We start from the raw sequence: 14,449 nt of genomic DNA on the forward strand, positions 1-14,449 counted from the left end.
TTGACAAGATTTGTTCAGAGGACATTTCTGTGAGGCTGAGAGTATGTGACTTGCCCAAGGTCACCCAGGGGGTTTCATGGCTGAGCTGGAAATCTAGTCCTGGTCTCCAGAGTCATAGTCCAATACAAAAACCACCATGCTGTGCTGATGCCAGAAGCGATTTATAGCACCACCATTCTTGGGAAGATTTGTTTTAGCTAAGTATAAAACCAGAAATAACTGGGAGCAAAATCTGGGAGTTTTCTCTCACTCTGGATGTGCCCAAAGTGAGAAGGCAGCCCCGACCCATGGTCCCTTGGGGCTGAGCATTTGCTACTGGGCTGTCAAAAGGCAGGCTTCCCGAGGTTGGAATTTGCTGGCGTGACCCAGTTTCCCCCGTGCCGCCTCGGCAGGGGTGCGCTCCATGAGCAGGGCTCCCTGCCAGCAGGTTTGAAATCTGATTATGCAATGGGCACACACACGTGACCCCTGAGGCAGCGCTCCTCCCTCTCTTGACCCGAGATGGTGCTTTAATCCCTTCTCCAGGGCAGTTGAGGGGCTTGCTTTGCAAAATAAAAGACCATCCAGACAACCCCACAGGGAGAGTTCAAGAGCCAGTATAGTGTTGTGGTTTGAGCGTTGGACTCCTGGGATTAGGGTTCAATTCCCCACACGATCCTAAAAACCCAGTGGGTGATCTTGGGTAAGTCACACTCTCTCAGCCTCAAAGGATGGCAATGGCAAACCCCCTCTGAAGAAACTGGCCAAGAAAACCCTATGATAGGGTCGCTATAAGTCAAAAATGACTTGGAGGCACACAACAACAATTCAAGAGGTCTTTCTCTTTTTTGTGTGGTTAGATCATGGATTAGGAGAGGTTTGAGTGCTGGATTCAGGGTTCAAATCCCCACTCAGCCATGAAAAAACACTAGATGAACTTGAGCAAGCCACACTCTGAGCCTCAAAGGAGGGCCATGGAAGGCTTTCCACTCCACCTCATGCATCTGAGAAAGTAGACTCAAGTCTATGGAAGTTTATGCTATCAACTTCTCTCTTGGTTAACCTCAAAGGTGCAACATATAGAACTGGCCAGACTTCAGACTTAAACATATAACACAAGAGTAAATACAAACGTAACACAAACGTGCCCTGAATTAGCTCACTGAGATGTGAATAGCAACCAGGTAACATTGCTAGAAACAATATGTTGATAACAAAATATTTTAACCCCTACACAAGATGAATGCAAATAAACAATTAACAAAATGTATAATGTTATATAATATTATTGCTGCAGTGGCAACGTTGCATTAATATTGTCATAAATGTCATTACATTTTGTTATAATTACTTGTTATAGTTGCATTGTCAGATCATTTATTTGTATCCATCTTGTGTATGGGATAACTTTTATTTTTAAAGCACTGTTATATGTTGCTTTAAAAAAAGCTCTACTGTGGAAACAAGTATTAGGGTAAGGTTACTTAATGATTTTAATTGTGTGTTTGTGTATATTTGTATCCTTGATAAGGAAGATCCATATGGAAACAAACCAAGCACTTTTAAAACCGTTGCATCTCCAGACCTTTTTGTTACATTTTTGGAACTGTCACCCCCAGCATGCTGAGTTTTACTACATTGTCAAGTGCCTTCAAGTCAACTCGATCTTCATGGTGATCCTATCCTAGCATATCTTTAGCTAGATTTACTCAGAGGAGAATAGAGTGAGAGGCTGAGAGAGTGTGAATTGCCAGTCATGTGCTGGGTTTCTGTGGCTAAATGGGAATTTGAACCCTTGTCTCCTAGAACCCTATGCAAAGAGATCTTGCAGCACTTTTGAGATTATCTGTGTAAGTTGTAGTATAGGCTTTTGGAGACTGGTCTACTTCCGCAGATGCATGAAGATGTCTACAAAAGCCTCTGCTACGACTCCTTTCTTTTAGTTAGCCTCAAAGGTGCTTTAAGATCCCTTTGCATACTGGTTTTCCAGACTAACATGGTTATGTCTCTGAGACCTAGAGCGTTAGTCCCAACTCAAACCACTACACCATGTTAACTCCTACCTTTAAGTAGACCTTGGTTTATGGTGACCTTTTCTTAGATTTCCTAAGCAAGATTTATTCTGAGTAGGTTTGCCATTGTGAGTGTTTGACTTGCCCAAGGCCCACCTAGTGGGTTTCCATGGCTGACTGGGGACTTGAGCCCTGGTCTCTCAGAGTCCTAACCAAACACTCAAACTTCTGCAGCTCCTTCCTGCATTTTGACACCACTTGCTTTGGGACATGCGAAGATTTTTTTGAGAAAATATGGTCTGGGGAGTTGCGTGGAGACTGGGATGTTTCTTGTATTGGCTTCCATGGGGTGTGTGCGTGATGGGATGTATATTCCTAGACACCTCAAGAGAGCATATTGGTCCAGTTAATTGACTTGTCTTCCCTCCTCCTACATTTTCAGCTTTGAAAGCATGCAAAGACTTTGCGACAAGTACAACCGCGCCATCGATAGCATTCACCAGTTGGTATGTACCCCTCGCCGTCCTGCTCAGCTCTGCTTTACTTTTGGCTGGACAAATGATTTCAAGGCCAGCAAGCTGCTTTGATGGTAGTAGTGCTTTAAACACAATCGGTTATACACATGTGAGATCCAGTGCAACAAAGCTGGTGTATATTTATACTACCCTCTAACTGGTGTATAAGATCTTGGCCTGGCTCTGCCTAGGGCCATGGATAAAATAAAAACTCTAAATCAGCCTTTCTCAACCTTTGTTTTTGCCCTGGAGGAACCCTTGAAATAATCAGGTCTCAGGGAAGCCCTGCAAAAAAAAAATTACTTCATCTGTAGTGTAAAATATGCTCAATTTATTTTAAAATCATGATCTCTCGAGGAATCCTTTATGACCTGTGGTTGAGAAACCCTGCTCTAAATAAACAAACATACTCTAATTGATCCTGCTATATTCTCATTTACTCAAAACACTAACAAAAATTAAAATAGCCATACTGAATGTTATCCCTTGGCCAAAACTGACAGACAGTGGCTCTTTGTCAATAAGAACCAATCCATTATATCAAAACCTATGTTTCCCCCCAGTTTTCAGTGCAGGCTCTCACCATCTCAATTCTGAAGAGCTCAGCTTCTTTTGGACAAGAACATTCCTCCTGTCCCATAACTTTTAGGCGTAACACTTACTTTCCAGAAATAACTGCAGGGTTTATTAAGTGCAGGTTTTCTGTGGCTTACAGACTCCTTTTAAAATAACTCTCCTGAAAGTGTGTCATGGCAGTAGTCCATGGGTTTAAGAATTCCTTGAGTTCATTAATACAGATGAGTGGAATTTCTCTGCTTCACATGATCTTTGTGATGGATGGGGTGGAAGAAGGGAAAGCCGTATGTGTGTGCATGTGTTTTTTAAAAAGTAGCTGCATTTTCTCAGTTTTTTGGGGGGAAATGAACTCCTGTTTTGAGTAGATTGCAAGCTTCAGTTTCAGTAGATTTGTCAATACAAACTTTGGTTTATTGCTTTGTATAGTCAGATTTTAATCTGTAGGCTTCAGAGTCTAGTCTAGGGTTACCTTTGTCTGATCCTGTGGTTGGTGTGGTTCTGGAGCATTAACAGCGGTAGAAGAAGGAATCGCTCTTCCAAGCTATAAGTGGTCATCATCTCACACTGCTATTCCTCAAATTCAGAGGTTCTGCCAAACCGCGATTTTGTTGAAGCTTAGCTACAATTCAGCGTGAAGTCTGAATTGATGAGCTGTGGTTCGCCTCCAGCAGCACACCAAAATAGAAAAATTACAATTTTGTTGTGGATTTGCAAACCATGGCTGGCACTAACTACATAAGAACATAAGTAGAGCCATTCTAGAACGGACCACGAACTTCCAGACAAGGATCATGGGGAGTTTTGTGCTTAAAAAGTGACTTTGGATTTATATGAGAACAAGTACGATTGCAAAATAAAGAGGCTAAGAGGGGTTTTCTGATTGTTTTCCCCCTCTACTTCTGTTGTTCTCTAGTGGAAAGGTACCACCCAACCCATGAAACTCAACACCCGGCCTTCTAATGGGCTCCTTCGCCACATTCTGCAGCAAGTGTATAACCACTCGGTGACTGACCCAGAAAAACTCAACAACTATGAGCCCTTTTCCCCAGAGGTTTACGGAGAGACCTCCTTTGACTTGGTGGCCCAGATGATCGATGAGATTAAAATGACAGAGGATGACCTGTTTGTAGACTTGGGCAGTGGTGAGTGATTCCACATAGTTCCTCTCCTGTACCCAGTCCTAAAACTTGCATAGAAATTTGTTTTCTGATCTCTTCAAAACCATTTTTGAAAAACTCATGCATACAGTCTGTTAGAAGGATATCCCCCCCCCCCCCCCCCCCCCCCGCTGGCAATATAATTCCTGACCCTATTTGTTCTTTGAGGTTGTTTCTTGGACCTGATTTCCTTTCCATACATCCCAGTGTTCAACAGCTGTCACTTGCTGTTAATGATGCCAGGTTGGAACTTACATTATGATCACTGGAATCCAAGGTTTAGACTCCAAATTAGAACTGGAAACTATGACGGGAAGCAGTTTTCCCATTCTAGTGGAAATGAACCTCGACTTGCTGTGACTATAATTGACATGATTGGATATGCATAACCTCCATCTGTCCCAGTTTGGCAAGGACAGTCCCAAATAATCCTCTCTCTTTCCATTTTTGCAGTTCTAAAATTTTCCAGTTTCTCTCTCCTTTTCCCACTTTGTCCCTTTGCCCTCAGTTTGCTTCAGTTGCTAGAAACTGAGTTCAAAGTAGCTTGTGCTGTTATCTCAGCAGAAGGAACAAGAGGAAGGGGGAAAGTCTTGCTTTTCTCAGTCGACTCAGGCAAAAGCAAACCGCTGTAGCCTCTTCCGGCTTGTGTGTTCCTCCTCATTAATACCTTTTGCTATCAAACAAGCACCGATGTTGTTTGGTCACAGATGTCTCAGTTTTCATCTGTGAAATGTTGGAGGGCTTGGATGTGGTTGCCTGCAAGTTATTAGAGAGCAAGACTGGATGGGTGGAGAATGAACACCTCTGTGTTCTTCTTAAGCCACTGGAGTCCCATATCCCAGAATGGACAACGGTGCATCCTCCTGGGGTCTTGGAGGCTGGCCGTCATTGGAAAAAAGAACACCTTTATTGACTCATCTGTCCTTCCTGTATGAGGGTCTTTTTCATGGTGTGTATGTATGTGGGGGACACAGGAAAGTCTGAGGGCATGAGAGCACCATCTACATCGTGTCTCTTGACTTTGCCCATTGTTTCCCTATCCAAACAGATGTTGTAGCTAGACTCCCCATGGTGTTTGCTTTGCGGACTCAGTTCTTCCATCACAAAAGCTCCCCAGCTGTACACACCACTGCATCAAGGCTTTATATTAAGCCACTCTTTTTAAGTATCAGGTTACCCATTACCTCTTGCTGCTAGAGTAACTGCAGAGATTTAATGACTGCCTTTCCTGGAGTCCATGAATGTCACTGGACAAAGGGAGAAGCGTTTCCTCTCCCCATCTTCTATATGTGGCGTTGGTGGTGTTGTGTGCCTTCAAGTTGACCCTAAGGCTAACCTATCATGGAGGTTCCTAAGGAAGGAAGGAAGGAAGAGAAAATTGTTGTGTGCCTTCAAGTTGTTTCCAACTTATGGTGACTCTATGGAGAACCTCGCATGGCTTTTTTTTTCTCAGCAAGATTTTTTTCAAGAGGCTCAACCTTGGCCTTCCTCTGAGGCTGAGAGAATGAGACTTGCCCAAGGTTACCCACTGGGTTTCCATGGCCAAGTCGGGAATCTAACCCTGGTCTGCATAGTCCAACACTTGAACCACTATGCCATACTGGTTCTCTGGAGAATGAAAGAGAGACTCTTATGAGCTGTTCTAGACTAAGCGATGGCTTAGACCGGTGGGTGAACCCACATTCAGGTGGGTTGAAAAGCCAGCATTTTGAGCACTTGCAAACCTCACTCTGTAACTCTGAGGGCCATGGTGGCTTTCGTTACCCTTTTGGGCGTAGGTAGCCTGGTGACCTCTAAGCTGCTTTTTCAATATAGTTCCCATTATCCTTGACTACCAGGTTGGGTTTGTAGTAAAAAAAACAACATCTGGAGGAAAGCTCCTTTACTTCCTCTGTTTCCTGGCTGGACCATTCCAGCCCGCTCCACATGGGCCCACTCCTTTGAAGACTGCATCTGGAAAATGTTGATTCAGAATGTGGCAGCCAGACTTTTTCTTTGGCACCTGAAGCCTGGACCGTTTACTTCTGATCTTACCTTGGCTTATGTCGGTTCCCCATTTTCTTCTCAGCTGAATTCCAAGTGGAGGTTGTAGCATTTGAAGCAGTGTGCTATCAGTGCTCCTGTGGTGTGTTTTTAAGAAAGGTTCCTGTGAGTGAAACCTTGGCTTTAAAAAAACAACAACAAAATTTTCATATAAAATGTCATATTGGCAGGCTTTAAATGAGCAGCAGCCACAAGAGCTCCTTTCTAAGTGCTTTGTACTGCATTTGCAAGAGAGAGCTTACAGTCGAATGAGTCATGCTTGCGTTTCTGCCTTCACAGAGGGGACACATTTTCAGAACTTCACTGATAAGCTTGCAGTTGTCTTTCTTTGTACACCCTCCCCGTCTCCACTTGGCTTTTAACAGAGCTGCAGCTTAGGCCCAAAGTACTTTAAAGACTGTGTCTCCCTTTATGTAGCTACCAGAGTCTTAAGATCTACAAGGGAAGGCTTTATATCCATCCTGCCACCATTACAGGTCTGTTTGATGAGGACATGAGAGACAGGGCCTTTTCAGGGGCTGTTCCCACCTTGTGGAGTTCCCTTCCATGGAAGGCTAAACTGGCCCCCTCTTTACTCTCTTTTTGCTGGTAGGCAAAAATCATCTTGTTCAAGCAACTGCTCATGAGGAGGCTTCTTATGACAGTGTGTGGCTACTTTAGTTTTAATTTGCACATATTTTAAAAGAGAGTTTCCTTGGGGTACTGGCAATTCTCTTGCACAAATCTACTATAGCCATAAATGTGATTTTCTGCTGTGCAGGCCTGCTTTGTTGTGAATCAGTTATGATGGAGCAATTCTAATTTTAATAATGCGGTGTTTTAATTTATTGTTGCATTTTTGTGCAATTTTGTTTTATTGCTGGTGAGCCACCTTTGGTCCCACGCTGGGAGGAAGGTGACGTATAAATGCAATAAATTAATAATTAGTTCTTTCTCCATCTTTCTCTCCATCTCCCACTATCTATTGCAACCCCTTTCCATCTCAGGTGTGGGTCAAGTTGTTCTACAGGTAGCCGCAGCCACAAACTGCAAGCATCACTATGGTGTGGAGAAAGCGGACATCCCGGCTAAATATGCTGAGGTATATGCTTCTTTGGTTTAAATGAGGGAGTGTGTTGGCAACTGTATGTGGCACGTAAAGATATGTTCAGAGGAGGCTTCTCACTGCCTGCCCTTAGTGTGGCTTGCTTATGGTCAGCCAGTAGGTTTCCATGGCTGACTGAGCAGGGATTCAAACCTGGTCTCCTTGCTGTTCAAACCTTGAGACCACTATTCCTCACTGTCCCTGTTGCCTGACATCTTTTCAACATAGTAGGGCTGGGTTGAAAACATGACTGTCCAGTTTACTAATGGCAAAATGTTTTGTTTTGTGTGTGTGTGTATCTCCCATCTGGTCACACTTTTGCAGACGATGGACAAAGAATTCAGAAGGTGGATGAAATGGTATGGGAAAAAACATGCAGACTACACAGTGAGTGAAACTGAACCACAGAGTTTATTTCGAAAAGTTTCCTTTAAGTAATAAGCATCCCTTCTTCCCTTTTCTGTTTGTTTCTCCTTTTCTTGCTCGTCGCAGAACCCAAAATATGGATGACTCCATTGGAAAAATTAGGCAAGAAGTATGTTATTGCCTGCTTCTGAGGCTGAGAGAGTGTGTGACTTGCCCCAAGTGGGTTTCCATGGCCAAGCAGGGATTTGAATCTTAGTCTCCTGAAGTCCAAGTCCATAACATCACACTGGCTTTCTCATATTTTAACTAAATAAATGGAGATGGGGTTCCAAATTTGTTGGGGGGAAGGAGAGTAACTTCATATAGCGCTCCCTTCCATACTACACATTTATAGTGCTATTATTCCACTTCAACTGCCATGATAGCATCCTGGGGAATCCTGGGATTTTCACTTTAGGGAGGGGAGCTTGGAAGCCAGAGAGCTCTAATGCCTCCCCAAATTACAAACCCTAGGATCCCATAGGATTCAGCCATAGCAATTAAGGGGGGGGGGATTGAAGAGCTATAGTTGCGTAGTACGAAAGGACTGCAGGTTGTACAAATAACGTGGGAAGATAGAACTTATCAGCTGTCCCCCAGTAACCTGTAACTAAGGCATATTGTTGTGATGAAAGTGTAAGAAATTTATTTTCTGACCCCCTTTCCCAACACATGCACACCTTTCTAATGGATCTTTGCTTCATTAATTGTGGGTTTCTGTACCTTCCTCCTCCTTCCCTTCATCCAGCAAGGACCGTTTAACGGCAATAAATACAAAACTAAAAGTCAGCGGGACACTAGTTTGTTCCTGAAAGACATGCTCAGCGCCCTTTTTTTATTTGATTTAGTTTTAAGCGGGAACTTTTTGGCCGCCTAGTTATTTGAAAATAGCCCTGCAACGCCTCCTGTGGCTTTGAGACAGAGCCTCACGTTCCGCAGCTTGGGACTCCTACTGCTCTTTATTTTGTTTTCCTTTTTTTTTAAAAAAAAGAAAGAATATTATTTTAAAAATAGCCCTGTGTGCTATCCCAGACAGAACAAACAATTCTTTGTGAGCCAAACGTTTTGCACGGAGACTGCTGGAAGGAGATTTTCTCTCGAGTGTGCATTTCTAATGCATTCCGCCAGCCAGCCAGACTGGCCACAGTCCTTCCTACTGGGAATACGGTTCCTTTTTCGGTAGGGGTGCATTGTGTTTTATTGGTTCCTTTTTCAGGTTTGTTTTGGAATCCAAAATTCCAGAAAAGCTGACTTCTGGAAAGCTCCTGCTTTCTTAATTCGCTCTAAGCCTTCCCCTGGCTTCACATTTTCCCTCATCCCTTTCATTGGGGTATCAGCCAAATCTACTGTGGCCATGAATGTGATTTCCTTCTGTGCAGGCCTGCTTTGTTGGGGAGTTGGGGAAGATGGAACGATTCTCCCTAATGCCAACATAAGGAAAATTCCTGCAGAACTGGCAGATTCTCCCTGTAAATATCTGGGATGCTACACCCTACAGATTTCAGGAGAGCCCCTTCTCTCTGTTCTACTACGTTCCCAGGACATTTGTTGGGGAAAAGGGACAGGGTTTTCTAGGATGGCTGTCTGCCTTCCCAGGGACATTTGTTGTGAACAAGAAAGAGGGCCTTCTCAGTGACTGTTCCCAGACTTCGAAACTCCCACCGTAGGGAGGCTAAGATGGCTCTGTCTACCTTCCCAGGAACGTTTGGTGGGAAGAAGGGAGAGGACTTTCTCAGTGGCTGCTCCCAGACTTTGGAACTCCTTCCTGAAGGAAGTTAGGAAGACTCCTTCTACCTTCTTAGGACATTTAGTGGAGGGGTCTGGAAGGTGTTACAGTCTCATAGAGGGCTTCCTAGGCCTCCTAGGTGTTTAATGTGGCTCAGTGGTGTCACTAGGGGGGTGCAGACCGCACCAAGTGACAATCTAAGGAGGGGTGACACCACTGCTTCTCAAAGACCTACCTTTTGGCAGAAATGGGCTGTGGCATTCATATGTTTCCCTTTAAAATGCTTTAAGAGGTGGTGAGAGTGGGGTGAAACTCAGTGGGAGGAGAAAGGAGAGGCCCAGAATTTTTTAAATTTTAAGTTTGAATTTTTTTAAATGAAATTTGATTTTTTAAAATTATTTTAAAATTTACTTTAAAAATCATATTTTAACAAAATATTCACTATATATACTTAAGTACATGTAGGTTGAATGCATGATATTGTAATTTGAAGGTATAATTTTAATATTGCTAGTTGTATATGTCAAAACTATTAGCATGACGTTCATTCGTGTGTAGAAATTAGGGTTTACAAGTAACAATGGTGCAAAAAAGCATTACTAAGTCTTCTGTATAGTGTGAAATGGGAGAATATCAATGGAGGGGTGACACTGTGAGTGACCACACTGGGTGACACCAATCCTAGGGACGCCACGATGTGGCTACCTAGTCTCTCACAGTTGCCCACCTGAGAGAGTATCTCAATAAATTATGGAACAATTGAGTTGTGTTCTGAAGTCGATTTTCATCCAGCCTCTCTTGGCCTGATGTTCCCTCATGGCCTAGGAAGATGGGGAGGAAAAAAATCTTTTGCAGATGGTCTTTCTCATTCATTTCTCACTAAGGAGATTAGGTTTCTACGAATGAGACCAGTGAAAGGAGATTTGGGGAGGGGATGTGTGCCAGGGCAGCAGTTTCTAGGGATGCTGTATATGCAGTCCAACTGTTCTAGTTAATCTGACATGCTGTAATCTTTGTCCTTGATAAAAAGGAGTTGGCTGGAAGAGAGATGCATACCACTGTCATACGCTGCCCCCTCCCCAAATTTCGGTGCCAGGTTTGATGCAGTCATATAATCTGCTTTTTGCAGATGGTTTTTCATTCATGTTAGCAATTGGAGTTTTCCACAGATCTGCTGTGTTGTAGTTTGTGGTGGGCTGAGTGCCTTCAAGATCCCATTGCCTTTCAGCTTCTAAAAGTTTATTTGTCTCTGGTTATGGGGAGGCCATTCTTCCTTGCCAGAGGCAGCCAGGTGACTGATTGTGGACCAGCCATTCTTTCGAAGCATTTATTTATCGTATCTCAGTCCACCAGAATTAATGCAGCTTGACACCACTTTAACTGTCATGGCTTCATCCTACAGAATCCAGGAATTTGTAATTTATTGTGTCACCAGAGTGCACTGATAAAGAAAGCTAAATATCTCACAAAATGACAAATCCCAACAACTTTGTGAGGTATACCATGCTGTCAGAGTGTGGCAACCCCAAGGTTATACATTGAGTGCCAGGGTTGAGGTTTTGAATGCAGGTCTTCCTAACTTTAGACCAGCATTCCAGGGGAGCCTGTGTCCCTCTTGAATGTTTTTAGATTGCAGTTCCCATGATCCCCCACCACCATAGTCAAGGCCAGTGATGATGGGAAGTATAGTCCTAATATCTTCAGGAAGGATGGAAGTTTCTGCCTGCAGCTCTTCCCTACACTGGCTTGAGATGTGGGAAACCCCAACCCCCTTGGACAAAAATGGCATTCTTAATTTGAACTATTATATTGAGCTAGTAATGAAGTTGGTATTAAAACAGGTTGCGCTCCATTTTTGTGGACTCTGTTTTGAGCATCTGTCAGAAATAAAATAACAGGACCAACAAACTTTGGGTTTGCACTGTAGGTTGTTGCAAGAGGTTTGCCCCTTTCTCCTTTCCATTTCAGCAGATGTGCCTCAATATGCCCCAAGGTGATACCTCATCCTTGGTTTTCCTCTCTTCTGTCTCTTTAGCTGGAAAGAGGTGACTTCCTCTCAGAAGAATGGCGAGAGAGAATTGCAAATACAAGGTACGGCGATAGTCGATTTGTGGTTAATCTGGATTTTCAGAAGTAAAATGGTTTCCCCGAAACTCTTCTCCTCCCTCACCTTGGAATGCTTTCATGCCTATGAGGGGCTTTCTGTATGATTTTAGGGCAGAGATTACCCAAACATCTCTCACACACATACACACAATCATACATTGGAGAAACCCAAAGGCATTCTTACAATTCTTGAAGTCTGTCCACCTTTCCACTTCCCTTTAGCCACAAGCAACAGAGCTTTCAGGAAAAAGTTTTACATTAAAATTTGATACTTAAGAAAGAAGAGGAGGGGAGAAGCATGTTTTATGAACACAGAGCCCATTGACGTTTATCTTTCTCATTTTGCTGCAACATCGGTTAAATATTACAATTCCTTCAGCAACATCTGCATGCGATTGCTTTTTTTATTTCACTCTTTCACAAAGGCAGAAACTGCCCCCCACCCAAATATTGAGTTCTGGCTTGAGTTTAACCTGATCAGAGGCCCCTTGAGAAACAATGATCATAACAATGCGAAATGCCCCCCTGTCCCATCTCAACGTATGTGTCACCCCTTTACTCCTCAGTGCTTTAAAGTGATACCAAGATACCTGGCTGTTTACCTAATACTCTTTTGTTTCCTTGCAGTGTTATTTTTGTGAATAACTTTGCCTTTGGTCCTGAGGTGGATCACCAGTTGAAGGAACGCTTCGCAAACATGAAGGAAGGTAATGAGTCGAGCCCACTGCGGCCAGTGCTTTCTTGTGGTTTTGGGGTTTATTTTATGGAAATAAACAAACTTAGATGGAGCAGTGGTCCATGCTCTGTGTTCCAAGATGTGTGGTGTGCTTGTGAAGACCTTTTGTGTGTGTTGTGGCTCTGCCTGCCTTCCTAACTCCTATCAGTCCTCTTAGCTTCTTACCCTTTACTCTTCTCTCTATTTTCTCACTGGAAAAATTATTAGGACAAAGAATGGCCTCTTACTTCTGTCCCTCTGCAAAGCTAAGTAAACTCTGGCGCTTTGTTATTGTCATGTACCTACAAGTCGTTTCTGACTTATGGCGACCCTAAGGCAAACCTGTCATGGGTTTTCTTGGCAAGGTTTGTTCAGAAGGGGTTTGCCATTGCCATTCTTTGAGGCTGAGAGCATGTGACTTACGCAGAGTCACTGACTAGGTGACCATGGCTGAGCCGGGAATCAAACCCTGGTCTCCAGAGTCTTAGTCCAACACAAACCAGTGTGGCATGCCGGCTCTCTCTCTGGTGCTACCATCACTACTAACTGTATTAAGGACTTTCCCAAGAATACTCTTTCTAATACCATAAACCAAGGGTGGGCCAAATGTAGCCCACAAGCCACTGGTCCTCTGGACCCCACTTTTCCAGTCACTGAAGGCCCCCACCAGTCCCCCATGGCCCCTAACTCACCCACATTTTAAAATGGTTTTGTTTGGCGTCATTTCAGGCATTTATTTTCTACCAAAACTGCATAGAGAAGCCCCAAAAATGTTCCATATTACCCTCAGCCTCACATAGAACTCCCTGACACCCCAACTTGTTTTCTCCATAGTCCTTCTCAAAATGGTGTCAGGGATGCAACATCACTTCTGGACACCCTTTTGGGAAGGACTCGGATGAAAATAGGTGTTTGGGGCAGAGAGAGAGAGAGTGCAACCTACAGTGGAGTGAGGAACAGAATTGGCCCCTGCCTGCCATTCAGTTGCCCACACCTGCCATATAACCAGATATTTCTTCAGATGCATTTGGCTACAACTCCCAGTAGGCATGCTCTGGAATAATAGGACTTTTGCTTTTGGGGTTTCCCCATAGGCCACTCTTTGGGCACCAGGTGGTCTAGGTCCTTTGGGTTACTCTTATGTCCCCTGTATAAAATTGCTAATCCTGGTTCTCACCCTTAAAAAGAAACCTGACTCTGTTTAATTTCTCCTTGTAAAAAAACAAAAACAATATACTCTCTCTCACTCTCTCTCTCTCTCTCTGTGTGTGTGTGTGTGTGTGTGTGTAAACCCACCCAGTTGGAGACTCCACATCTGTTCTCGAAACATGATCCATTGCCCTTGACAGGCCTCTTGGCTATAAAATTCCCTCCCCAGCACTTTGCATAAAGGTTTTTTTCCTTTCACCTGCCAGGCATAAGGCTTCTTATCCAAAACATTTCTCAGTTTGGCTGTGGAAAATAATTACTTTGCGCATCTGGTGTGTGTAATGGCGGCACGCTCTCTGTGTCAGAGGCTCTTGTCAATTGAGTCTCTCAGACCCCCATTTTTTTCGCCTTCATCACAGAGTTTCCTTGGCCACTCAGAAAATACATTGAAAACTTGGGCAAACAATATAAAGATGCTGAGCTATGCCCTGATCTAGTGTAATCCTAGTAGTAGCATCAGGATTTTTGTCCTTTCTATAGTGCCAAAAACAGATTCTGGAGAGTCTTCTGCATGCATCTTCACTTTTGTCATTTTCATAGAAGCTTTTTCTTGCAGTCTGTGGGCTTCCAAAAATTTATCATTGTTCCAGCTGAAACCCAGTTACTGCTGAAAGCAAATGGCCAAAGTGCTTTCCTGGCTTTTGTGTTGCTCCTTGCTAATGTATTTACTGGTTTCTCCTTTTTCTCCATCAAGGGCTGCACCCATTTCCTTGCTGACAGATCATTTGTCTCATTTCAAAAAATTGCATCAGCACCTGCATCTTCGCACCGTAGTAGTGCACTTAAGTGATGAAATTTTTTTGTACCATTTATAGATCCCTTCAGCGAGGATTACAGAGATAGGTTTGTAGCTCCTTCCACCATGACATAACAAAAGGATTTAATTGCCAATCTACTGTGTATTGTTGACCAACACTTCTGG

At 43.5% G+C, this 14,449-nt stretch overlaps 1 protein-coding gene across 5 annotated transcripts in view; it reads left to right on the forward strand.

The window, feature by feature from the left end:
• Positions 1–14,449, forward strand: part of DOT1L (DOT1 like histone lysine methyltransferase) — a 62,465-nt gene that overhangs the window by 24,461 nt on the left and 23,555 nt on the right. For all 5 annotated transcript variants that reach the window (XM_042479883.1, XM_042479881.1, XM_042479880.1 and 2 more), the window contains exons 5-10: positions 2,434–2,497; positions 3,996–4,224; positions 7,269–7,363; positions 7,691–7,753; positions 11,533–11,588; positions 12,231–12,310. In XM_042479883.1, the coding sequence (XP_042335817.1) occupies positions 2,434–2,497; positions 3,996–4,224; positions 7,269–7,363; positions 7,691–7,753; positions 11,533–11,588; positions 12,231–12,310 (587 nt within the window). The remainder of the gene's footprint in view (positions 1–2,433; positions 2,498–3,995; positions 4,225–7,268; positions 7,364–7,690; positions 7,754–11,532; positions 11,589–12,230; positions 12,311–14,449) is intronic.

The sequence above is a fragment of the Sceloporus undulatus genome, chromosome 7, assembly GCF_019175285.1.
Source record: "Sceloporus undulatus isolate JIND9_A2432 ecotype Alabama chromosome 7, SceUnd_v1.1, whole genome shotgun sequence".
Classification (NCBI taxonomy): domain Eukaryota; kingdom Metazoa; phylum Chordata; class Lepidosauria; order Squamata; family Phrynosomatidae; genus Sceloporus; species Sceloporus undulatus.